General features: G+C 52.5%; 1 protein-coding gene across 1 annotated transcript; it reads right to left on the bottom strand.

The window, feature by feature from the left end:
• Nucleotides 1-542: 542 nt before the first annotated feature.
• Nucleotides 543-20,763, bottom strand: MEIOSIN (meiosis initiator; the record flags this gene model as incomplete). Its single annotated transcript, XM_082676551.1, has 14 exons — nt 543-759; nt 1,360-1,449; nt 2,270-2,505; nt 2,582-2,746; nt 3,724-3,797; nt 4,182-4,337; nt 4,822-4,922; nt 5,756-5,864; nt 6,049-6,084; nt 6,842-7,087; nt 7,970-8,104; nt 9,529-9,640; nt 15,177-15,267; nt 20,693-20,763. The coding sequence occupies 14 exons, from the start codon at nt 20,761-20,763 to the stop codon at nt 543-545; spliced, it is 1,839 nt and encodes a 612-aa protein (XP_082532677.1).
• Between the last annotated feature and the right edge of the window lie 5,458 nt (nt 20,764-26,221).

The following is a 26,221-nucleotide window of genomic DNA, read 5'->3' on the forward strand; positions in this document are numbered from 1 at the left end:
CCTTGAGACTCTGGCTTTCTGACCAGATGTTCTCGGGGGAACAGGGTTGGAGGTCAGATTTGTGGTGCTGCTTGGGAAGGTGCCTGCCGTGAGCAGAGCTGAGAAAGCAGGAGACCAGGGGCCCGGCCCTGTCTCTTGCTGGTAACAGTTTCCACTTTATTTAGTTAAAAACAATAAATAATCTATAAATAGAACTATAAATAGAACAGGGCCGGAGGCATAGAGTGAGGTACAACTGGGTGAAAGCATTTGATTCTGGGCTGGGCAAAGGACAGGCAGAGGGCAACTGCACCTCCTTGCATTTCATTGTTGGGGGGGGGGGGGGTCCTTCCTCCCCACCTGCGGCTCCTCTGATAGGCCAGGCCAGGCTTGAAAGGGGCTGTGAGACGCCTGCTACCCCGGGCGGGAGAAGTTCTGGCTGCCCCGTATCAAGGCAAACGCACAAAGCACTGGGGTCAATAAATAGCCGCCTCCCAACTTGGGGGTGCCTGACTGAGGGGCTCTGCACTAGCGGCGGTGATGCCCAGGACGAGACAACCTCTTCACCACCAGCGCCTCGTTTCAGACCACGGCTGCAGGAGCTGCGAGGCAGTGGCGGAGGGAGTGAGGCTGCCCTCACGCGCGGTATAGCGGCGGCGGGCCTTCTCAGCCAGCAGCTGGTAGAAGGGCTTGGGGGTCTCCCAGTCCTCGTCCTCGCTGCTGGAGCTGACCTTCTTCACGATCCGGTTGTGCCGGCGACTGAACCTGCGCGCTTTGGTGCTGGGAGAGAGGTGGCAGGATGGGCAGGATTCCTCGGTCGCCTCCCGACCATCTCTGTCCCACCCTCAGTGCTCTGGCCCCAGCAGTGACCAGGGCCTGGGCTGAGGGGGCGTCCAGGGCTTTATTTGGCCCCAGCGGGGGAGCCACTGGCTCCCGTGAGGACCTGTCACCATCTGCACACGTGCACGTGTGTTTCCGGGGCCAGTTGCAAGCTGGGCAGGTGGAGAGGAGAGGGTTTCGGGGGGACGGGGCATCAAGAGGGGAAGAGAAGAAGAAGACCAAGCGACAGGGAAGTTAAGACCCAGCTTTCTGCTCTGAGAAACTCCCTGTGGCAGAGAGGGCAAAGGAAATTTAGGGCAGTGGGGTCCAAATCCAGAATTAAGCTGTTTGCCCTTCGAAGTTACAGCCAGGGGTAGAGTGCCGCTCTGCTTCTGTCACCCCAACTCTTTCGTAAGAGCTCGTGACACCCAAATCTCCTGCCCGAGGAAACTCCCAACCTGTTTCCAACATCACAGAGCTCAAGGCTCTGAAAATCAGAGCAGGATGAGAAGCAGGGGCCTCGCCTCTGCCACCCACACCTTCTGGGCAGGGGCTGCTCACCAATATGGTCTCCGCTCCTGCAGGGTCATCATCCGCCAGAGGTGGGCCAGCTCCTTGGTGGCAGTCGTGGATGCGGTCCCAGGGCAGGCTCTGGGGCAGGAGGGAGGAGGAGGTGAGGAGAGGCCTGTAGCCTCGCCTGGCTTGGGCGAAGGCCAACGGTGTGACCACACAAGGGTCCCTGGCCCTCTCAGAGCCACAGCTTTCCAAAGCTGAGAACTCGGATCTTTCCGTGTTGCCCTGAAAGATGCCTCCTTTCGCGCCCCCTGAAGGGAGCTGGACTAAATGGTGGTTGGAAAGGGGCCACCCCGTGTCCTGGGACCTGTATCCGCCGCTCCAATACCAGCACTACCTCTTCTCCACGGAGGCTGCAGACTGGCAAGATCGGTTCAGGGCTAGGTGCCTGATAGATCATGTCAAGTCGGCCCCAAGAACTTTTGCTTGAAATCTTAGAAACGAGGAGCACTCCTCCCACAGGGTTGCTGGGGCGGGAGACAGGACACGAGCCTGGAGCTCCTGCGGGAGAGCCTGCCCCAGCCCAGCCCAGCCCAGCGTGATGGAGCACAAAGCCAACCCAGAGCGCGGAGTGGAGGGGGACAAGGAGCCCGGGCAGTGTCCCTTGAGCCCAAGGACCAACCACGTCTGAAGGTGGCTCCTCTTTTTTCAGGTTAATTTAATTATATTAATTAGTTCATTATATTAATTAATTCAAGCCAGTTAGTTTCCTATTTTTCCTAAGTCTGAGCTGAGTTTCACTGCTTGCAGTGCACGGGCCCTGACCAGTGCCACGGGGCCGGGGGAGGCCGGGAGAGCGTGGCTGAGGAATGTGTCGGCAGCAGTGGGTGGCGTGCTCTGCCGGTGGATGGACAGTGAGGTAAAGCCCCAATCAGGGCTGAAGAGGACGCCCTCCCACCTGATGTACTGCTTCCGATTCATCCTGCAGAACATGATGAAGCCGTTGACACACTTCTTCTTCATCTGGGTGGGGCAGGGGGTTTGCTTGCTCTCATTGGGCTTCACAAGGCCCCTGCCCGCCCTGCCCTTCCTTCCGGCTGCGGGCAGGGCTGAGGCCCGCTGGGTGGGGGTCCACGTATAACTCTCATCCTCATCGCTGGAGGACTGCAGGCCCTCGAGGTCGGCCTGAACATCCTGGGTGGGAGACAGAGAGGTGATGGCAGGCAGGAGACGCGGACTGACCAGGCGGATGGCTTTCTGTCTCCCTCACCTCCTGCTGCCTCCACACCGAGTCTGTGTCCGTGTCCTCCGAGCTGGGGCTGCACAGCTCCTTGCTGTTCTCACACAGCGACAGGTAGCAGTGGTCCAGCGAGACCAAGGACTGGCACCGGCTGAGGGAGTCGGGAAGGTCTTCGGGGGCCTCAGGGGGTGTGTCCTGGGGGGTGAAGGAGAAAGTTGGGAGGAGACGGAGGGGGACAGTGCTGTCCCTTCATGGCCCCCACTCACTGCTTTCCTAGGAGGTCACACAAGCATCATCACAAACAGCTCAGGCTCAAAACAGCCTCCAGATGCCTCCTCAGAAATTCAAGCTAAGTTTCCCCAGTTCCCACAGGGGGTTGGAGAGGAGGTGGATGGGGGTCTTCTGCCTCCTATTCTGGGGCACTCTCTCTCAATCCCATCAGTTTACCACCTTGCAAAGTAGCTGTGATGCCCCGGGCAAGTCTTAGCTCCTCTGAGCCTCAGTTTCATGCACAGATGGTGTCACTACACATCCTCTGAAAGGCCGAGAGGCACTTGGTGCAGTGGCTGCACTTCCAAGAGCTCCGCTAAAGGTGTCTATTTTTGTTTCTACAGCAGATTCAGCTATTCATTGAGGCAGGGGGCCACCTTCCCACACACTGGAGGGGGCCACACACTGGGGACCGGAGCTGGGGCTGCCCCTCTGGCAGTCAGACGTTGAACTGCTGGAGCAGACGGTGCTACAGAAATCAGCCCGGGGGCCTGGGAAGGAGGCTCTTTCCAACTGAGGATCCTGGGGGTCACCGGCTGTTTTCAATTTCCTCATCTGTCAAATGGGTTCACAAGAGAGCCTGACTCATAGAGCAGTCATAAAATTATGTGGGGTCTTTTCTGGGCACCTGGCAGCTTTCAGCTTTTATCCTTTGTGTCTGGTTCATTCTAAGGGCCCAGCACAGAGCAGGGCGCCTGGTGGCCAGCAGGGAGTGTTCAAAGGATGGGCAGGCAGGTGAGGGCACAGATGGTGGGTGAGTCTCTGGAAGGATGAGGAGAAGCATGATGGATGGACAGGTGAGTGGGGGAGGAGCTGAAAGGTCGAGGGGACGGATGAGTGGATCAAGCAGGTGGAGAGAAGGATGGACGTGTGTGTGGACAGATGCATGGGCAGACACCTACCTTCTTCTGTAGTCCTTCAAGCGTGCAGGCGGAAGGCGAAGACGCAGGATCTAAGAATACTTCTTCAAAGAGAGCTGTCGGGGGCGGGGAGGGAGGCCAGAGGGGTGGCTGGGGCGGGAACGCCTCTCTCAGGGCACCGTGCCTGTCCCGCCGCCCCTGCTAGCCGGAGTGCCCTTCTCTGGCTTTGGCTTTGGGATCTTCTGCCCCAAGTCCAAATCCGGCTCACAGGCCAGCTCCCGTGGGGAACCACCAACCTGGGCAGAGTGAGTGGGTCCCTATTCCAGGCTCCTGGAGCCTTCCACGCACCACGCTGGCCTGGGGCTGCTCCCCACCAGGCTGTGGGCTCCTTGAGGGCTGGGCTGGGATTCATCCCTGGTTATCCAGCACTGCCAGCACAGGGCTGCACACTTGGTGGGTGTCACTGCAGGTGTTTTTTCTGAATGAACCAAGGTGCTCACCTTGGGTCAGGTGCTTGGCGCCATCCTCCAGGATCTGTTCTGGCTGCAGTTTCGCCGGGGAGCTGAAGAGGGAGGGGCTGAGCCCTAGGATCTCGCTCCGGTGGCCTGTCGCATTCCAGTTGTCAATCTGGGGAGTCCCCAAGGCGAGTGGGCTCCCTGAAAAGGAAATATCAGGCTCGAGGGTGTGTCAGAGGTTGCCCTCTTCCCCAGCACAGCAGCTGGCTTTGAGCAGATGGTGCCAGACACTGGGGAAAGGTGACTGTCAGTTCCTTGTGGTGAGTGCTTGGAAGAGGAAATTAAGAGGCACGGTGCCTGGCGTCTTGTTAGGAATGGCCAGGAAAAAAATCAATATCATGATGTGCCAGATCCAATAGACTGACTTTAGCTATCTGGAGCTCTGTGTTAAGAAAGATTCTGAGGCAGTGTCTGGGATCAACAGAAAGAGTAATGATTGATCAGCAACGTCTTCCATGGCAACTGATGGCTCAGGGACAGTGGGCAGGCTGTGTGTTGCCATCCCTGTGCTTAGCGGACATCCATCCCTTTCCCGCTCTCCCCCCTTCCACAGACATCCTCAGAAGGAAGGTACCAAGAAGACCCCACTCCAGGCTACAAGGAGGACAGACAGAGCTTCAGTCACCATGGGCGCTGCCCTTTGGGGTCCAGGCAGGAAGCCAAGGGTCAGCATCTGGGGACTCCTTGTCCACCTCCTCGCTGTAATCGCACAACACCAGCTTCTGCCTGCAAGAGAAGGAATTGAAGAGGCAGACCTGGAGTCCCGGGCTGGAGACACCGTGGGCCCTGGGGCGAGCCCTTTCCCCTTTGGGTGTCTCAGTGTCACCCACTGTGGACTAAGACAGGGATCTCTCCGTGCCGGCCGCTGGGGGGTGCCCGCCCTCAAGGAGCTTCAGGGCTTATAAGGAGAGGCCAGCTGTAATCAGAGCTGACTACACGGGGGCAGAGCTGTGATGGGGCTTTGAGGAGGACACAGAGGGTGGGCAGGGCAGGAGGGAGGACCGAGCTGAGCTAAGCTTAAAGGATGGGTAGTTTTCCAGGTGGACGAAGGGATCAAGCTTCCAGGAAGAGGGAACAAAGGGTGAGAAGCCCAGGGGGACATGGGCCTGGCTCCTGCAGGGAGTGGCAAATATTTGGTGGTGTTAAGGGTAAGGTTTGCAGTTGAGGAGCAGGAAAGGGGGCTGGCAAGGTGAGCTGGGACCAGAGAGGGTCTCAAATGCTAATTAAGATATCTGGGCTCTACCCAACAGGAGGGAATAGCTTAAAGCCAAAAACTGACATGATCAAGGTCTTGTGTGTTAGAAAAGCCATGCAGGTGACTACTGGGGACAGGGTAGAGGGCGGGACGGGAGGCAGGGAGAGGATGCGGCCCTGGTCAACACGTAGGAAGCAAGGCTTTCCCTCGAGCTCATGATGCCTGACGCAAAGCTAGGCCCTCAGAGGTGCTCACTCCACAGATACCAGTCGAGGGTGGTGATTGACCCCATTTCTCACCAAGCCTTAGCCAATCCCACCAAATGCCTCAGCTTCTTCCACTCACATCCCTGGGCTTCCCTTACCTGGGACGGGGCTGGGTCCTGTTGAGAAAATGGATCCTCTCAACCCGTTGCTGGGCCTCGAAGGCAGGGTAAGGCCCCGCATCCTGGGCACTGTTTTTGCAACAGCAGCCTACGGGGTGGGGGTGGGGGGGCAAGTCAGGATGGTCACTCCTGTGTCTGGCCCAAATCCTGGGACTCACAGAGGCAGGGATGGAGAGGTGCTGGGGTGTGCCACAGCCTATCCCTCCCCCCATCCCAGCCAAAACCTCAGGCTCTGGGGCCTCTGTGTGAGGTTTGGGGGCTCCCTGAATCACCTGCAGGTTTCTGGAATCCCACGGCCCTATCAGAAGCTGTAAGGAAGATAAAATCCTTAAGCAGAATGATGATGATGAAGATGATGAGAGCAAACAAGTATATAGTGCTCACCAAGGCAGCACGGTTTTAATCTTAAGTTTTACATACTACTCGGTAGCCCTTTACCAAAGGGTACGGTTTTTATAATACCCATTTACAGTTAAATAAACTGAGGCATTGAGATATCAAGTAACTGGCCCAAGGTCACAAGATTAGCTCAAGATCTGGGACACCCTCCTTCCCCAGGTGGGTCAGGCGCCTCCTTGGGGCTCCCACAGCCTCCTGGGCGACCCCAGGAAGTGAGAGCGTGGGATTTCTTCACTGGACTGTCACCGGCACCGCTCACGTGGCCTGGCCCAGAGGAGATGCTCTGGGAGGAAAGGCTGAAGGAACAGACAGAGGAATAGGATGACCTGAGGCCTCGCCTTCCAGTCGCGCCCGTACCTCCTGGGGGTGTCACACCTTTGCAAGCTGGCAAAGGGATGGGGACTCACAAGAGCGTTTGGCTGCTTCAAGTGAAGGAAGGCTCACGAGGCGGCCCTGCTCTTGCCTCCAGTTCTGTGACCCTGACCCCTGCTTACACCCCCAACAGAGCCTGAAGGGAAAAGGAAACTTGGAAAGAGGCTGCGACACAGCGTCTCTCTTGTCCATTGTAGAATCCCTGGCGACTAGGACTGTGCCTGGGACATCGAGGGTGCCTGACAAGTGGTATATAAACGAGTGGTTAAGTTAGTGGAGAGGAAAGACACCAACTTGAGATGTCACAGTGGACGCTGTTCTCAGCCATATGCAGCAGTGTCAGCCAGGATCTTCCTCCCTTTCTGTCACCTTGAGACGGGGATGACACAGCCTTGGGGTGACTGCAGGAGTCGAGGCATCTTGGAGGGGTGATGGTCGCCACCATGTTTCCTCCTCTCTGGTCTGGGGATGGGGTCACCTGCTTCTTAGGCTGGTCCAGGGCCAGACAGCGACGAGGGTTCTGGGCCCGGGTCTGGCGTTCTGGGAGAGCAGAGAGATGGCGTCAGACAGGGCTGGGGGCCTGACTGTCACCGGAGAGTGGCTGAGGTGGGGGTCTTTGCTCTGGGCCCAATAACCTGCTTCAAAGCTTTGTCTGGCCTGGTCACTCAGTCCTTCCCGGAGAGGCCCAGATCCTCAGTTAAAGACCACCTAGTCGGACACCCCCTTCCCCTGTCCACAAGTTAGAATCACCTTGCGAGCTCTGAAAATACTGATGCCCAGGTTCCACCCAGATCACTGAGGCCCGACTTTCTGGGTGTGAGGCACAGGTAATGGGCATTTTTAAAAGCACCCCAGTGATTCAGATGTGCAGCCAGAGCTGGAAATCATTGATTAGGTCCAACTCCCTTTTTAAGGACGTGGAAACGGAGGCTCGAAAAGGGGAAGGGACAGGTAGTGTTAGTAGCAAGGCTGAGGTGGGACCTGGGACACTTGCCTCCCTCACTGGGGTCCTTCTGTCACCCCACACTCCCTGCTGCCCTGGCCTGGGGATGGATGACTGGGCAGAGGGATGATAAATGCTGACAGCAGCTTCCATTCCTGGGCACTGGCCATGTGCCCCATCACTTAAGCACTGCTTGAGCGGCATGCGCCTGGCTCCTTATCTGAGGGCCACCCCGTGGCAGGCCCTCCAATTTCCAGACCAGGAAGCTGAGGCTCACAGGAGAAGAGTGACCCACCCCCAGGCCTCAGAGCTAGGAAGAGGAGGCACCACAGCTGAACCCAGGCACATCTGAATCCAGAGCCTTGTCAAGGGCTCAGGATTGCCGACTGGGCCTCCCGGGAGTGGGGACGGTCCTGGAGAAGGAGCCCCGCTCCCATCTAACCCCTGCACCCTCTTCTGTCCCCACTGACGGCTTGTACCTGATGCTTGGGCCGGCTTCTTCTTCCGAGGTTTCTGGCAGCCTCCCCAAAGATGGGACTCGTGAGAGTGTGGGGTGCTGGACGGGGTGGAGTGTCTCCACTTTGCTGGGCCTGCGGCCTGCTTCCAACCCAGCCCTGCGCAGGACGGAGAATGAGGCAGGTCAGATGCCCTCACCCTTATCCATCCTGAATGCTGCCTCTGGACAGCACTTCATGATGGACAGGGAGCAGGGAGGCTGCCACGGTCCCCAGACTGACTTTACAAATGGGGAAACTGAGGTCCCGGGAGGAGATGGGACCTGGCTGAGGTTGTGTAGCCAGGCGGCAGAAGTACAGGCGAGAACTCAGTTGTCCTCGGCTGAGAGGAAAGACAGACCCAGCACCTCCCAGGTGCTTCCCCGTCTTCCGCCTCCCAAATCAGTTCTTCCTCCAGCCTCCTCAAGATGGTAGGGGCTCCAGCACCCACCCTGGGTGGCCTGGGGCCTCTCAACTCTTCCTCATTAACGTCTCCCAAGGACTTCCCTGGCGGTCCAGTGGTTAAGACTCTGCACTCCCAAGGCTGGAGGTATGGGTTCGACCCCTGGTCGGGGAACTAAGATCCCGCATGCTGTGCGGCATGGCCAAAAAAAAATACTCCCAAATTTACCTACTTCTGTCTACACCCTCAGCTACGGTGCTACATTGGCCTCATCATCTCCCATCCAGATCACCCCTAAAAGTATCTTCACTCATCTCCCCCACTCCAGCTTCTTACTTAATATCAAGTCCCCATGCTAGATGTCAGGCACCTCTTCCTCAAAGAAACTCTGATCATGGCTTTCCTCTGGTTTAAAGGCCTTCAGTCATTCTCATCTTCTTCATCTCCCTCCTCCGCCAGGCGCTTGAGGCCCTTCAGAATCTCGTCCCTGCCTCATCTTCTACCCCTCTTGCCCGTGTATTCCTCCCACCAGTAACCACAGCAGCCGGCACACACGGCATGGGATGACTGGCTTGTTCCAGGCGCCGTGTTACAGCACCCTTTACATGTATTAACTCATTAAATCCTCACAACAAACACAGAAAGGGGGTATGGGTCCATTTTGCAGGTGAGGAAACTGAGCCACAGAGCAGTGTAGGTCACCCGCAGGTTTCTGGAATCCCACGTCCCTATCAGAAGCTGATAGGACTGTGCCTGAGTTGGGACCTGGCTCAGGAGTCTGCGCACATCATCTGGGTGCTACACAACCCCTCCAGTCGTACCCAACTGCTTGCCTGTCCCCGGACGTCCCACAGGTGTCTTCTCGTGCCTTCAGACTCTTGTTCACCTTGTTTCTTCTGCCTGGCATGGTTCCCCCTTCCCTGTCCTCGAAGGCCCAGCTCCGAGGCCCCTCCCACCACAGTCTTCCCAGACACCCTCCTCTGGGGTCACAGCACTTTGGACATCCCTCTGACTTGTTCCGTGAGACAGGCTGTGAGATCCAGGAAGGACTGGACCAGTCTAAGTCACTCAGCGTCCCTGACAGCCAGGACAATGCTTGGCACGTAGCAGGCGCTGGGAAACGTCGGCTGAACTTACTTACCCCCCAGTCCACCGTTCCCATCGGTGGTGTGGAATTCGAGCAAGGCCTTGGCCGCATCGATTTTTCTCTGGAGGTAGTGAATGTAGTACAGGACGTGCAGCAGAATCTCCTTCTGCCCCCAAAAGAAAGACAGGGTTGAGCAGGGGCCTGAGATGATGTGAGGCTGCTGGGGACCGGGGACCCTGCCCCAACAATCCCCCCATTGGCAGAGAGGTTCCTATTCTGCTCTTTAGTCCTCACTGTGGCCCAGTAAGCCGGCGGTTACAGCTAAGGAAACGGAGGCCCAGAGCGTTAAAGGGACTTGCTGGGTTACAGAGAGGAAGTGGCAGAGCTGGGATCTGAACCCAGGCCTGCTCACCTCCTGGTCCAGTTTTGGGGACACACACTGCTCAGCTTCCCACCCCTGGCCCTTGGCACACGCAAAGCCCTCCTCTTCTCCCCACAGACTCCCTCCCTGGCTTCTCCTCCTTTGAGCCTCAGCACAGTGTTCTCCCCTTCTGGAAGCTTTCCTGCCCTCCTGACCCCTCACCCAGGCTGGGTCAGATGTCCCTCCTCTGCATTCTTGTAAAACCCTGGGCCTGTTTCCACCAAGGCACTTGCCACAGTGTTTTATAATTATCTGTTTAGGTATCATTCTCTCCCATTGACCTTGAACTGGCTGAGGGTAGAGACTGTAGCTAATTGATTTCTGGATCCCAAGCACACAGAATCGAGAGGTGACTTAGTCAGTTATCACTGAAGGAACGCCTCTTCCCCACAGCATCAGCGGGCATCCCCCAACCGGCCACCAGATACCGGCTGGGCCGGTATTGGAGACACTAAGCTAAAAAAGATACTACCCACTAAGAGCCATGTGGAGGGGTGAACTAGACATACTTTTGTTTGCCTTCATGGAACTTACAATCCAGGGAGGGCAGCGGACCTTAATAAACTCATAATTCATAAAAAATGATCAAGTGTGTGATAAGCATTATGAATAAAAGAGCATAACAGGTGACTCTGAAATTAGACTTGGGTGTCCAGAAAGGCCTCTCTGAAGTGGCAGCATTTAAACTGAAGACTGAAAGGAGTTAGCCTGGTGAAGGAAGAACACCCATACATATTTTTTGGATTGAACTGGATCCCCAGAATAACAACAAAACCGTTAGCAGGAATCTTCCAACCCCAAATCAGGAAACATGGTCTGGGGGGGTGGGGGATACATTGGGAGACTGGGACTGACATATACACACTACTATATATAAAGTAGATAACTAATAAGGACCAACTGTATAGCACAGGGGACTCTACTCAATGCTCTGTAATGGCCTTTATGGGAAAAGAATCTAAAAGAGTGGATATATGTATATGTATAACTGATTCACTGTGCTGTACAGCAGAAACTAACGCAACATTGTAAATCAACTATACTCCAATAAAAATTAATTTTAAAAAAGGATGGTCTCATGAGGTGACTTATGTGAAATCGTTCCATAAAATATAATACAGTCACTGAACTTATTTAACCTGATCCAGGGAAGGAAGCTATAATCTAACTAAGGAATAACGTGACACAGCCAAGAGATTATTGGTTTGGGGCCTGGCTCCAACCTGCCACTTACTGGCTGTGCACTGGGAGCGGGTCATTTTACTTCTCTGGGCCTCGGTTTTCTCATCTGTGCAATGGTAACGAGGATATTCATTCAGCCTCAGAGGATTATCATTAGGACGAAATAAATTAGTGTGTGTGAAATCGCCCAGCACAGAGCCTGATAAATCAGTTGTCCAATAAATGCTTAGTTGATATCTGGATGAGAAAGAACACCTTCATCGGCTTCTCAAGGGATTAAATAGAAACCTTTGGGGGCTTCCCTGGTGGCACAGTGGTTGAGAATCCGCCTGCCAATGCAGGGGACACGGGTTCGAGCCCTGGTCCGGGAAGATCCCAAGTGCCACGGAGCAGCTAAGCCCGTGTGTCACAACTACTGAGCCTGTGCTCTAGCGCCCGCGACCCACAACTACAGAGCCTGTGACCCACAACTCCTGAGCCCGCGACCCACACTACCGAGCCCGCGTGCTGCAACTACTGAAGCCCACGTGCCTAGAGCCCGTGCTCCACAATGAGAGAAGCCACCACAATGAGAAGCCCGCTCACCGCAACGAAGAGTAGCCCTGCTCTCCCCAAGAAGAGAAAGCCTGTGCACAGCAACGAAGACCCAATGCAGCCAAGAATAAATAAATAAAATAAATTTACTAAAAAAAAAAAAAAAGACCTTTTCTATCTTTGTATAAATAGACCATGAGTTTTTCAAAAGCAAATCCTGTCTTTTTAGCTTAGTATCTCCAACACCAGGCTTGGCACATGGTGGGCATTCACTAAGCTAATTCTCTGTAAACTGTAAAGCAATATAAAGTGTCACTTATTATTACTAGCACAAAGATTTTATGCAGAAGGCAACTGGGCATCAACTCAGATTTCAGGACAGAAAGAAAGCTTGGTAATTGAAACTTTGGGAAGGTTAGCTCAGGGGCTACACCAGAGGTTCAAATCCCAGAGACTTCCTGAAGGTAAGATCGATGCAAACTATAACTGTCTCAACAGAGGGAAATTCATTCATTCATTCATTCAGCAAACATCTATCGAGCATCGAGTGACAGAGTGGTGGAGGGTGTGGGCCTTTGGAATGAGACACATCTGACTCACTCTGCCATTAGCCAGCTGTGCCTCTCTGGACAATATGACCCCTCTGTGCTCCTGTTTCCTCGAACCAAAAAATGAGCATACTCATACTCATCTCACAAGCCTTGCGGGGAGGATTAAATGAGAAAATGTAGGGATTTCCCTGGCAGTCCGGGGGTTAAGACTCCAGCGCTTCCACTGCAGGGGGCGCGGGTTCCATCTCTGGTTGGGGAACTGAGATCCTGCATGCCTCATGCCATGGCCAATAAATAAATAAAGTAGCCATCTCAAAAAAAAAAAAAGAGAGAGAGAGAAAATGTATCTAAGAAGCTTGGCATCCACTGTCTGACACATAGAACTCTCAGTCAATGGGGAGCAACTGTTATTGTTATCTGCCCTGGGGTGCTGGGGACAGAGATTCATCTATTATGGTTTTTACCTTTGCAGAACCCTTCATCTAAAGGGAGTCAGAGAGGGACTTCCCTGGTGGCGCAGTGGTTAAGAATCCACCTGTCAATGGAGGGGACACGGGTTCGAGCCCTGGCCCAGGAAGACCCCACATGCCGCGGAGCAACTAAGCCCGCAAGCCACAACTACTAAGCCCGCACGCCACAACTACTGAAGCTCACGTGCCTAAAGCCCATGCTCCGCAACAAAAGAAGCCACTGCAATGAGAAGCCCGCGCACTGCAACGAAGAGTAGCCCCCGTTCGCTGCAACTAGAGAAAGCCCACGCGCAGCAACAAAGACCCAATGCAGCCAAAAATAAAATAAGATAAAGGGAATCAGAGAAATGGAAACAATCACAGTAATGTGCAGAGGGCCGTGATGGTCAGAGGGATGGGAAGCCACGGACCACATGGGGCAGGGGCACTTAATCAGCCAGGATGGTGAGGAAGGATACCACGGACCTAAGCTGAAGTCTAAATCTCAAACACGGGCAAAACAACGCATAATAGCTCCCACGGTTTATTCAGCAGTGGACTGAGCACGTCACACAGCCCTTGGACGAGCTGTGATGATGCATGTCAGGCAGGCTGGGGACTGAGTGGGACACTGGTTGTACATGGAGCCGGGGGCCCAGGAATGAATTTAAGGGAGGATGAAGACGGGGAAGAAGTGGGATTATTAAGACAGCAGAGAATCAATGGTAAAGAAAGTGGGCTGAGGCCTGGGGAGGATTCCACGAAGAGATGTGGTCATCTAGTCAGTGATGAAATGCTGCCTGTGCCCTGACTCAACTGTCATTCCTCCAGGGCAGAGGCTGTGTCCCAATCATCTCTGCCTTGCCCGACAAGAACTTATAGTGCCTACGCACACCAGATACTCAAATGTTGGAGGACAGAGGGCAAAATCCCCCAGATATTTTTTGAGCACTGTGGTGCTCTGCATAATGCCTCCCCCAAAGGCATCCACGTCCTAGTCCCCGGGACCTGTGAATATGTTGCCATGTGTGACAAAGGGGACTTTGCAGATGTGATGAAGTTAAGGATCTTGAGATGGGGAGGTTATGCTGGATTGTCTGAGTGGGCCCAGTGTAATCACAAGCGTCCTTATGAGCAGGAGGTTGGAGGGTCAAAGGCAGAGAAGGCGAATGACGACAAAAGCAGAGGTAGAGGAGAGACTAGAAGATGCTACGCTGCTGGCTTGGAAGGGGCTGTGAGCCAAGGACCATAGGCGGCCTCTAGAAGTTGGCAGAGGGAGAGGAAATGGATGCTCCCCTGGACCCTCCTGCTGACACCGTGACTTTAGTCCAGTGGGACTGATTTAGGATTTCTGACCTCAGCACTCTGAGAGAACAAAGTTGTGTTGTTTTAAGCCACTAAGTTTGTGGTAATCTATTAGAGCAGCCACAGGAAACTGATACAAGCACCTACAATTGAGAGGGATTTAGGAGAGACAAGCAGCGTGATCTGGTGATGGATGGGCTGTGGCTGGCAGGGAGAAGGATAGGGTTAGGGTCGGGCAAATCTCTCCCAAACACCCGCTGCCCTGAACCTCTCTGAAGGCAAGTATAACATTCTAGGTTGGATCAGTTATTGTGCGTTCAAATCTTCCTCTTTTTTTTCTTTCTGGCCGTGCCACACAGCTTGCAGGGTCCCAGTTCCCTGAACCAGGGATCGAACCCGGGCCCCAGCAGTGGAAGCACCAAGTCCTAACCACTGGACCACCTGGGAAGTCCCTAAATCTTTATCTTCTTGACCAGATTCTAAGTTCTCAGAGGAGGAGGGCTGGGTTTCAAATTTCTTTGCTTCCCCTTGTTGCCGGCAGAACAGCTTCTGACATCTGACAATCTTTCCATAAATGGCTGATGAATGAATGAATGAGGGACTGAATGAGAGAAACTATAGCAAGAAAACATCACACCAAACCTTCCAGATCTCTGAGTCTCATATTAAGTTGTTCGTCCTGGGAGCAAGTGTTAGCTCAGCACTATAGACATTTATTGAGTGGCCACTGGGGAGGCACCGAGAAGCTTTATCCCTACCTCATGGAGACGATCCCCACAAAGTCACAAAAGAAGGCACCCGGAAAGGGAACCGACATTTATTCAGGCCCTGTCATGGCTATCATGTCACTTTGGTCTCACAATATCGCTGAGTAGGAGGAGTTATTTTTTTCTTGTTTTATAGCTGGGAAACCTGAGGCTTGAGAGGCTGATAACCTGAGCGAGCTGCCCAGAGTTCTGCAGGTGTGGGGCTGGAGGGCTCAAATGCAGGCTGCGTGACCCCCAGAGGGATGACCTTGACCCGGCACCTTGCCTATTTTTCCCCTCCCAATTCCCCCTGCCTCCTTTGCAGGAAAGAATCCCCCAGGCTTCTAGTCATGGGATCACAGACTCCCAGAAATTCCCAGTCAGGACCATTGCCATGTCAGTGCTGTCACTGGGTGGATCTGTCTAGGTTTCCTAGGACAAGGGAGGTCAACCCGATCACTGATATGTTCAGATCTGCCTCCCAAATCCACCTCATCTCCTTCAGCCCCCTTACCTTGGTGAACTTCTTGGTACTGGTCCTCAGGGCCACAGGTAGCAGCAATGCCAGCTCTTGCAGTTTGTTGGTGTGGTTTTTACTCGCCCTCCTGTTTTGGGGCAAGAGCTGGTGTGGGTTAGGACATCCGAAATGGAATTTGGCATCTGACCCCCCAGACCGCTTGTCTCAGTGTTCCCCAGCTCAGAGAAGCTCCCTGCCCCAGGCACCCAAGACAGAAGCCTGGGCATTGTCTGCACTGCTCGCTCTCCCCCATCCCCTGGTCCAATCAGTCACCAAATCTTGCCCATTCCTCCTCCAATCCCTTCTCTCCATCCCCTCGCTCCTGCCCTAGTCCATGTGCTGACATAGTTCTCCCAGCCTTCCATCTGGCTTCCTCCAAGCCACACTCTCTACAAGAGTCACGGTGATCTTTCTGAAACACAAACCTGCCTATGGTTTTCTCATCTGTGCAAAAGGAATGAGGATATTCTTTCAGAGGCAGAGGGCTACCAATAGGACTGAATACATCAGTTACTTAATAAGCACTTCAAACCTCTCAATGCCATCCCATTATGAAGGATCAAGTTTAAACCCTTACTTAACATGGCTTATAATGCCCCCCATGGCCTGGCCCGCCTGACCCTTCTGGTCTCATCTCTTACTTCCTTTCGTTCTCTCCCGTCAATGGACCCCAACTCCACAGGCCAGGTGAGGTATCTCTGCTCAGGTCCCCCTGCCCCTGTGCTCATGCATTTCTCTGGTCCCTGCAGTTGGGGGAGAGCTGAGTAGGGGGCACCGCTGTATCTCCAGCACCTAGAACAGGGTCTGGCACACTGCGGGAAGTCATCGCCTATTTGCTGAATGATTGAATAAATAAGGGCATGAAAGAAGTTGACTCCTGAGCAGATGCAGAACTTCCAGGATCTAATCCCTGAATCCATAATTCATAATATATCCATGTACGCACACCTGTACCCCTCTCTCCTGACGGATGGAGACACAAAGACGTTGGAGTCTCTCTCCCAAATTACACACCGCTGCCACTACTCCTGCTACTTCTTTGGGAAGGCCCAAACACCTCGTCTCCACCAAACCTTATCTCACCTTCCTTCAGGGCCTGATTCAACTGCCACCGGAGGAAGCCTCCCCCAACCTCCCTTGTTTTTCTCCCCGACTCTGAATGTCCACAACACTTTGTGTCACCTGCAGCACTGCCCAGCCCAAAACACTTCCTTGATTACAGATGTATCTTTGGTTCCTACTCAGACCCACGAACTGGCACCCCCTCTTTGCCAGGCCCTGTGCTGGACACTGTGGAAAGGGAGAGGAATCACTGTTCTGCCCTCGAGGACATGGGGGAGCAGTGTGGGAGACACTTATCTCCCTAACCCAACTCTGAAGTCCTGAAAGAATCGTTCTCGCTCATTCATTCAGCAATTACTTATTAAGCCCCTACTATGTGCCAGGAAGTGTGATCGGTGACAGGGACAGAAGACTATAAAACAACTACAGCCCCTTCTAGAGCCTACAATGCAGTCGGGGATAAAGTCATTCATCAAATTGTCACACAAATAAACATAAAATGGCAACTAGGACCAGAACCAGCTGTATAATTTGCTGGGGGTGGGGGCATTGCAAATGAAACTGTGGGTCCCCTTGTTCAGAAATTAAGAATTCTGGGAATTCCCTGGTGGTCCAGTGGTTAGGACGCCGCACTTTCACTGCTGAGGACCCGGCTTCAGTCCCTGGTCCGGGAACTAAAATCCCGCAAGCCGCACGGCCTGGCCAAAAAAAAAAGTGACGAATTTCAAGATGGTGAGAGCAGAGCATTAAACCAAGCATTGGGCTCTTCTAAGCTCAGGGCTCTGTGACTGCATGGATCACATGTCCCTCCTGGGGACAAAGGAGAGGTGCTGCTCGGTGTTATGGAAACTTGTGATAGGTGGTTTTGATCTAACCTATGAGGTTTTTCCAGAGGAAGGAAACCTGGCCAGAAGCTGCTCTGAAGGATGAGTGGAGCTGCAGCAGTGGAGGGGGAGAGGGAATGTTTCAGACAGAGGGAGCATGGAGAAGTCAGAGGAAATAAAGCTGAAGTGTCTGGAGCACAGAAAGCAAGGAGTCCTGTGGGGTGAGATGAGGCTGGAGGACGAGGTAGGGGCCAGATGACGCAGGGTCTTATGGGTCTTACAGGCTCACAGTATGAAGTTTTGCCTTTATCTGAAGCCCAACGAGAAGCATTAACGTGTTTTCTGCAGGGGATGGCATTTCTAGTGCACCCTCCCAGAACCACCACGGGTACAGGAGACTATACGTATTAGTCAGCTGAATGAAGGAATGAAAGAAAAGCGAAACCACCAATTGGTCTCTAGTTCTTTCCTGATGGAAACCATAATTTCGAGGGGCAAGGGTGGGTGCTGGGTTTCTGTCCGTGGAGAAACACTGCGTAGGCTAACCTCTAACGTCTTGCCTGGCCTGATATTTATTTTCTGCATGCAACTTTCCTGCTGTTCTAGAGGACTCCCTAGAAACTCCAAAGAGAAACAGCACAGAAAGCCAGGAAGAAAAAGTATCCAGGTCTATTTAAGTTCAAGGTGCTATTTGACCATGTTTGAGAAAAAGGGTTTCATATCAACTAGTCCCTGGGTGTTTCCTCTGGGTTTTGCAAAGCACTGAGCGAGCCTTCTGCACAAACACAGGAGTTCCAGGGGAAAAAAAAAAAAATTGGAGGGAGAAAAAGGGTGACTAGGAAATGCAAAATCTTGGCCGCTCTTGGGCAGCGGTCCTGAAGAGGTGTGACCTGGGGCTCTGCTCACAGGGGCCTCAGGGAACTGGGCACTCGCTCTCAAGGCTGCTCCTTTCCTGGCTGGATGGTTTTGGTTTCAGCCAAGTTCTTTCCTCAGAGTCTGTTTAATTTTCACCCACTAATCCCAGCTCTGCCCTCTGATTCTGTGGGGAACAGGCCAGCTCCGGCCACATGGGTCTTTTTCTGCTTCTTTCAACTGCCAAGTTTATTTCTGCCTTAGGGCCTTTACCATTGCCTCCACCTGGAATGTTCTTTTGCCCCGATTTTTACACGGCTGATTTCTTGCCATTCCGCGCTTAGCTTAAATGTAATCTCCCTAGAGGCCTTTCCTGACTACCTGATCTAAATAAGCACATTCTTGGTCACATCCCCATATCCTTTATCAGCATCTGAAATCTTTCTTGCTTTCTTCCTTCCCTTCCTTCTTTCCTTCCTTCCTCCCTCCCTTCCTTCCTTCCTCTCCTTCTCTCTCTCTCTCTTTCTTTCTTATAAATATAAACATAAGGAGAGGGATTTTTGTCTCTTTTTGTTTTTTTTGCAGTACGCAGGCCTCCCACCGCCGTGGCCTCTCCCGCCGCGGAGCACAGGCTCCGGATGCTCAGGCCCAGCGGCCATGGCTCATGGGCCCAGCCGCTCCACGGCACAAACCCGCGTCCCCCGCATCGGCAGATGGACTCCCAACCACTGAGCCACCAGGGAAGCCCTGTCTCTTTTATTTATTGTTATATCCCGGACTGACTTATCCATCAGGTAGTGTAAGCACAGTGCCTAGGGCTGGTGCTACTTTTAGGGGCTTTGCGAATGTTTTAATTTCTTTTAAAACCAGAAGAGAAATAAATGAATATAATTCAACTTGGATTATATTCATATTTATACCAGTGCTGTCATAAACTATAATTTTTAATGTGTTTTTAAAAATATTTTATTTATTTATTTGGTTGCTCTGGGTCTTTTGTGGCACGTGGTCTCCTTAGTTGCAGCTTGCCAGCTCCTTAGTTGTGGCATGCAAACTCTTAGTTGCGGCCTGTGGGATCTAGTTCCCTGACCAGCGATTGAACCCAGGTCCACTGCATTGGGAGCACAGAGCCTTAACCACTGCACCACCAGGGAAGTCCCTTAATGTGTTTTTAATGCAGGAGCTGGAAGAAGCCTTAATCAAGAGCCAGTCCAAATTTCTCACATTAGCTATGGGAAAACCAAGGCCCAGACCCTAATTTGCTTTAACATGTGCAGGAACTTAAGAGTAGGAGCTGTCCCGAAGTGGGACAAAGCAGGGGGCAGTCCCAAGAAGCAGCATAATAGTTGGTTACAAGGTTCAGCTTTTGAAGCAAACAGATCTGGTTGAAATCCCAGCTCTGCCACTTGCTGTGTGACTTTGGGCAAGTGCTTTCATCTCTCTGAGCCTGTTTATAATTCATTTACAAAATGGAGGTGGCTGGAAAGTGTGATCTTGTCCAGAAGGTGTTTAGCACATAGGGAGCGCTCACGAAATGTTAGTTCAAGACAGAAGGTAGACAGTCATTTGTTGGAACGATTTAGGGATAAGGGATGTTGGAGAATGGGGTGGGGGTATTGTACTGGATGACTACTGTTGATAAAACTGTTGTTTTTGGTTGACCGACATCCAATTCCTCCCTTTTCTGGTAATAGTTTCCTTTGGGGAATGATCCCTCCCCACTCTCAGTCCATATGGTTCAGAGAAGCTGACCCCAACCTCCCCTTCCACTAGGGAGCACTGAAGCAAGGTCTAGCCAAGAAGTCAAGTGATTGATTCAGGACTGCGGTTGTAACCTAGGCTTGACCAATCAGAGTCAACGGATCTTGGAAAGAGACTCTCTGCTAGGCTTGTCAAGTTGGCAGGATATGGACCTGGAGTGGCTGGGAGCCATCTTGCCCTCACAAATGGAGAGCCAACACAGACAAGAGCAGAGCAAAGAGAGGCAGATTCCTGGCCATATCATTTAACTCCTCAACTAGAACCAGCCAAGCCTGATGCCCCGGAATTTTTTGTTTAAAGGATCCAATAAATCCCCTTTTACGCGTAAGCCAGTTTTAGCTAGGTTTCTGTTAATTGCAACTAAGAGAGACCCCACATCTAGAAAGGGGGGAAAGAGAATGCATTGTTGGTGACCTCTGGAATTCCAGGAGGAAAAGGCAAGCGAGAGAGGCATTCTTCATTTTCTTCATTTGTCCCTTCTGAGCACAGTACCTAAGTAGAGAACCTGAACAAAGCAGACACTTATTTTTGGAGTTAATAAATGAAGACATAGGTGGGCGGGAAGTCACTGGGGAAGACAGTGGGGAATAAGATGAACTCTGGCTCTCTTCTTTATCCAGACTTTGGAGGAAGGGAGAAATCTGATCCAACCCTCAATCTGCTAGGAAAATCCCCTCTGTACGATTCCTGACACTTGGTAGGTGCTTGATGGCAAAATGAATATGTGAATTAAAGAAAGGAAGGAAGGGCATTTAAGAAAATCAGGATGTCAAAACCTGCAAGGGCTTAGAGATGATCTTTGCCAACTACCTCAGAGTTCTCTCATCTTGAAATGGCGGTAATATTCGCACCTACTTCCTCGTGGAGTTGTTGTAAGGATTAAAGGATTTTATACAAACAAAAGCCTTAGCAAAAAGTCTGGCAAACTAGTAAATGCTCAGTAAACACTACTGTTACTATTATTCAACCAGAGTGGCTGGAGCTGTGAGGGAGGTGGGCCGGGGGAACACTTACCTGTTCCTGGGACCCAGGAAGTTGGTCCTGGGCTGTTCAGGGAAACACAAGTGCTTGCTAGAATTCCACATCTGCAAAGAGGGGAAAAGAAAGAATTATTAGTGACCTCTGGGATTCCAGGAGGAATGCACAGCTTGATGGGCAGCCTCATTTCCCCCATCATACTCCTTTGAGCACTCAGAGATCCCAAAATAAGTCCCCAGTCCCCATAAACACAGGTCAAGAGACCAAATTAAAATGACCAAACTCTGAACTGAAGTCCATGAATCTCAAATTGCAAATTGGGGCCCGTAAATCACGATCCAGACCTAAAACTAAAAGGAGCAGATTCCCAAACTTTGACTTCAGAACTTCAGTCTTAACAGTGAAATGTCAGATCCTGCAATGGGAACCACATCTGAAAACTGTGGCTTGAGATCTCTAAACTGTGATATTAAGGTACTAAAACTATGTCTTTAAACTCCTAAAGTGAGGACCTAGAACATAAAAAGGAGCCCTTCCCAAACCTAAACGCCCTAAATTCTAATACTGAGATGCTCTAGACCCCCAAACTGTTAATTTCTGATCTCCAAATATGAACCCAATCCTAGTATTAAGAACACAGACCAGGGCTTCCCTGGTGGCTCAGTGGTTAAGAATCCGCCTGCCAGTGCAGGGGACACGGGTTCAAGCCCTGGTCTGGGAAGATCCCACATGCTCTGGAGCACCTAAGTCCGTGAGCCACAACTACTGCAGCCCGCACGCCTAGAGCCCGTGCTCCGCAACAAGAGAGGCCACTACAATGAGAAGCCCACGCACCGCAACGGAGAGTAGCCCCCGCTCCCCGCCACTAGAGAAAGCCCACGTGCAGCAACGAAGACCCAACGCAGCCAAAAATAAAAATAAATTAATTAAAAAAAGAAAAAAACACAGACCACAAACTTTAATATTGAGAACCCAAACCCTAAAGTAAGAAATCCAATCTCCCCAAAGCAAACCTCAGTCCCCCAAATTGACCTCAGATCCTAAAACAAAGACCTCTAGATCCCCAGACTGTCACTTCAGACCCTCAAATTGTGACCCTCAACCCTAAACTGAGATCTCACCCGTGAGTTCCACTCTGAAACCCAAACTCTAAAACTGAAGCCTCATACTCAATGTGGGGGACTGCAGGCCCTAACAATTCTCCAAGCTCCAAACTGTGAGCCCAGACCCTAAATCTCATACCTCATACTCGACACTGAAGCTTCAATCCTCCCAAATTAGACCCCGCACCCCCAAAATGCTATTCTAGACTTCCAGATCCCCAGACTAGGATCTCTGATTCCAACAGGAAAGCTTCCAGCCACAAAACCCAAGACCTTCAGATCTCCAAAACGAGTTCTCTCCAGACACAAATCCCGAGACCCCAGATCCTAACTTGTGACCCCCAAATCCCCAACGCTATTCAGAGACTTCGTATCTCAAACCTGAGCGTGGATCCCCAAACCCAGGCCCAGCCTCAAACCCAAACTCCGGCTCTGCTGCTCGGGTCCTGCCTCCCCCAAGGCCCGGGCACCCAAGGCACAACCGCCCTCCCGTCTGCCTGAAACTCCCAGAGGGAGGCCACGACCACGAAGTGGACCCCAGGCTCCCCTCTGGCCGGCTAGTCACCCGACCCGTTCCCCTTGGCCTCCAGCACCCGCCTCAGGACGTGCACAATGGCGCCCTTCTGGTTTTGCGCCAGCCCCACACTTGGGAGCCTGATCAGACAGCGTCTCGTGCTGGTCCCGGTAGGCTGGTTGCGTGCGCGAACCTCAGGCCGGCCTCAGCCACCACGTTCCAAGCGTGAGGCGGACGCGAATCCCCTTTGGCGCGAGGCTCCTGCGCCAGGCCTGAGGAGGAGAGCAGAGCGAACTCCTGAGGCGAGGCCACGCCCTCAGCAGTTCCTGCCAAGATGTGCTGGGTGCGAGACTGGCAGGCTTCAAGTGGCCGTGCGCACGCGCGCCTGGGGAAGGCCCTGTCTTCCACCACAGAGCTAGCCTGGCCTCGCGCCTCCTGACACAGTCTTTTCCGGTGCGCGCCAAAGTGCCAACCAATCAGCGCTCGCTCAGCTGCCCGCCTTTTCGGCAGGTGCCGCCCCCTCAGGCCACGCCCCCAGACCTCTTCTGAGGTCCTGAGCCAGTGGAGCCTAATGAGGAGGCGGAGTCTCCCTAAGTGCCAATTCTCCGGAAGCAAAGGAGATGTGACCAGTCTCCCTTCCCAACCTCTGGTGTCCCATTGCCAACTTTTCTTTTTAGCGCATGTCTAATGAGGGCCTATGCCAAGCGCTATGCTACAAGTTGGGAATTTAGCCAAAGTCTTCCCAGTGCAGTTGGGAAGGCTCACAGACCGTGAGAATCTAGTGAGGCACAGTCGCATTAAAGAGAGATAAATTGAGAAAAGATTCAGAGGAGGGCCATTGGAATCGAGCCTTAATAGCAGTTCCCCTCATGAAGTTATGTTCCTTAATATAGCAAACTTTCCATTTTAGAAAGTTCACTCTCATGGCCCGTGAGGAGGATGGACAGGAAAATATAGCTTAAGGGGAGACGATCTAGCAACCTAGTGGAGAGCAGAGGCCCTGGAGTCCAACACATTTCAGTTCATATCACTTTATTGCTGTGTTGCCCTGGAGAAGAACTTCAATCTCTTTCTGCCTTAGTTTTTATAAATTTGGGATAATTCTTGGGTTCTGTGCAGAGTGTCTGGCATATAATTAACATACAATAGATATTTACTCAACATTTATTTACACTCTTCTGTGTGCTTGAACAAGATACAAAAAGGTGCCTGTCTTCGTGAATCTTCTAACTATGATATGTACAAATTTCTAGTGCGTGGAGCTATCCTCCCTCCTAAAGCTTAAGGCTAATTTCCTTATTTGTAAATTAGGAGGTGGTGGTAAGAAAACCAGGGGGAAAAATGGATGGGAAAGTGAGAAAGTACAAGGCACTGTTAATTATTATGTTAATCAGTTTAAGTAAATCGGTAAACTTGCTCTTCCCACCTCTCCACCCCTCACAAAAACTGCCCCTTTGCAGTTTTCTCAACCCCTTTTCCAAGGGCCCCGGGCCAAAATGGAGGAGGTTGCACTCCAACTCCCAGTGCGCCTGGCGGGGGCGCTCTGTGCGCCTGCGCTATCAGGCCCCCTCTCTACCGCTTGGGAGTTAGAGTCGTTCTTTTCCTCAGCCCGCCCAGTTTGCTTCCTTCCCCACCTCCAAGCTTGACCGTGCTGCCTTCTGGGAGTTGTAGTCCGTGGCCGCCCGGACTCCAATTCCCAGCGGGCTTCGGGGCGGGAACCCGGAAGGGGAGGCTGGAGAGGAGCGAGTGGGGGAAACCCGCGTAGCCGAGGGAGCTGCAGCGCGGGGAGATGGTGAGAACCCCGAGACGGGGCCGGGGGCGCTTGAGAACCCGGGCGGGGGTTCGGGACCCTGTGGCGAGAGGGAAGAGGCAGGGGCTAAAGAAGGGACTGGGTGAGGGGAGATCGCTTGGGGGAGGGGTTTGGGAGAAATGGGAGCCGGAGGGAATAGTAGAAGAATGGGGGCTGGGGATGGGTCTTGAAGGTGGGGAGAGAGTCGAGCTTTGGGATTGATTGTGAGGGAGCTCAGAGCTGGGGAAATGAGTCCCGAGTTGGAGAAGGGGCTGGGCGTCCTGGCAGAGGCCCTGAAGGGGGCAATTTCGAGGGGTTTAGCGTAGGGGATGTGGAAAGGCATGGGAGTCAGTGCTAGATGAATGAGGGGGTCTGGAGGCTCCGAGGGAAAGGCCAGCTGTGGATGCGGTGGGTTGGAGCTTCTGGATCGGATTGGGGACAGGAGGGCAAGCTGAGATGGTGGAAGAGAGAAATCAGTGATAGAGTGGTGTGTAGGTTAGGATACAGAACTGTGGGTGGAGTGCGGAGCATGAGATGAGGGGCCTGCCTGTAGCGATAGTTTGCTTAGTCCAGCCAGAGACTCCCGATAAACTGGACAGTCACAGAACTGTAGGATAATATGGCCAGCAGGGGCCATAAAGACGACCTTTTGCACTCTCGTTTCTCCAATGGAATTAGAAAAGGGTAGCGGATTATGTGTATGGACATTCCAGCATTCAGATCTTTTCTTCTGCTACTCCTTTGTGACCTGGGCAAGTGTCCCCTCTCTGAAACTCAGTGCCCTTATCTATTGTGGGAACAACATGCCACTGAGAAGAGAGGAGGCTTCCTAAGATCGTCATCCCGGCTCGGGGTAAGTCCTTAGTCTAAGAGCTGTTGGTGGGAAGTTCCCCACCCCAGGAATGTGACTGGGTCACAGGTGCTAATGTATTCCCTTCTTTTTAGTCCAGCCCCAGGGGCGTTATATCAAACCCCGGCACTGAGCTGGGCACACCTCAGCTCAGAGACATGCGGGGGCGGGAGGGGGGGCTTCCCCACAGTCGATTCCAGCTAACACTTATTGTTTAGGAAGTGCCTGGCCCTGTTCTTAGCTACTTGTATGTATTAAGTCCTTTAATTCTGACAACACCCCTAAGTTGTAGGTTCTGTTGTTTTCTCCATTCTACAGAAAGGAAGCAGAGGCACAGAGAGGTTCAGCAACTTTCCCAAGGTCATCCAGCATTAAACGATAGACTCAGGATTCCAACCTAGACATCCTGGCTCAGAATCTGTGCTCTCCCCACTGTAATTTAGTCCCCTCTCCTTGTACTGACGTACGATGTCATGAGTAGGGCAGAGACTTGAGAACTGAAGCAGTCCTCAGTTTGAATTTTAGTTCTGCCATTTACTTGCTGTGTGACCTTGGGCAAGTCTTCTGGCCTCTCCTCAATTATAAAATGGGATCAGAACCCCTAGGAAGGTTAGAGGGTTCGGGCAGGTAGGCACGTGAAGTGCTTGGAGTAAGTGCTTTATACACCTGAGTTGTCGTTTTTTTGGAATGGGAATGGGAAACACAGACCTGAGAGAGGGCAGTAGAGAAGGACCAGTGCGGGAGACATCAGCCAGGCTGCCTTTCCTTTCTCTCCCAGGTTCCTCCCATATCCTGACTCTTGTAGTTACCCACCCTCTACCCCTGGGCACCCAAGCCCAAGGGTGACTCCCCGAGGGGGTGCTCAGAAAGTCAGTCTGTCCCCATTCCCATTCCTAGCCCCAGCCAAATATAAATATTTCACTTGCCAATGCCCAGCCTGGCCCAACTGCAGGTATTTCTGTGAATATGAAATATTTCTAACAACTGTGTGCTTTTTTTCTCCCAACTTTTTGGTCATTAGGACCTCACTGGGCAGTTTGGCAACTTTGTCAGTCATTTTGAAACAGTTTGGTTCATTTGTCTTGAGGCTTCCGGAGTTTATCCCATAAATTTTCTGACCCTGATAGGAAAGCTTATGGTTAATAGCATCAGCGTCAGATAGGACCACGTTCCTGTCCCGCACCTCTGCTGCTGTGTGTCCTTGGCCAAGTTGCTTTCCGCCTCTGGGCCTCGGTTTTCTCATATGTAAAATGGGGCCACATTCCAGCCGTCAGGCTCTTGTAAGCAGTTGATGAGGTCACATGTATAA

This window comes from Grampus griseus (genome assembly GCF_964374135.1).
Source record: "Grampus griseus genome assembly, chromosome: 19".
Lineage (NCBI taxonomy): Eukaryota > Metazoa > Chordata > Mammalia > Artiodactyla > Delphinidae > Grampus > Grampus griseus.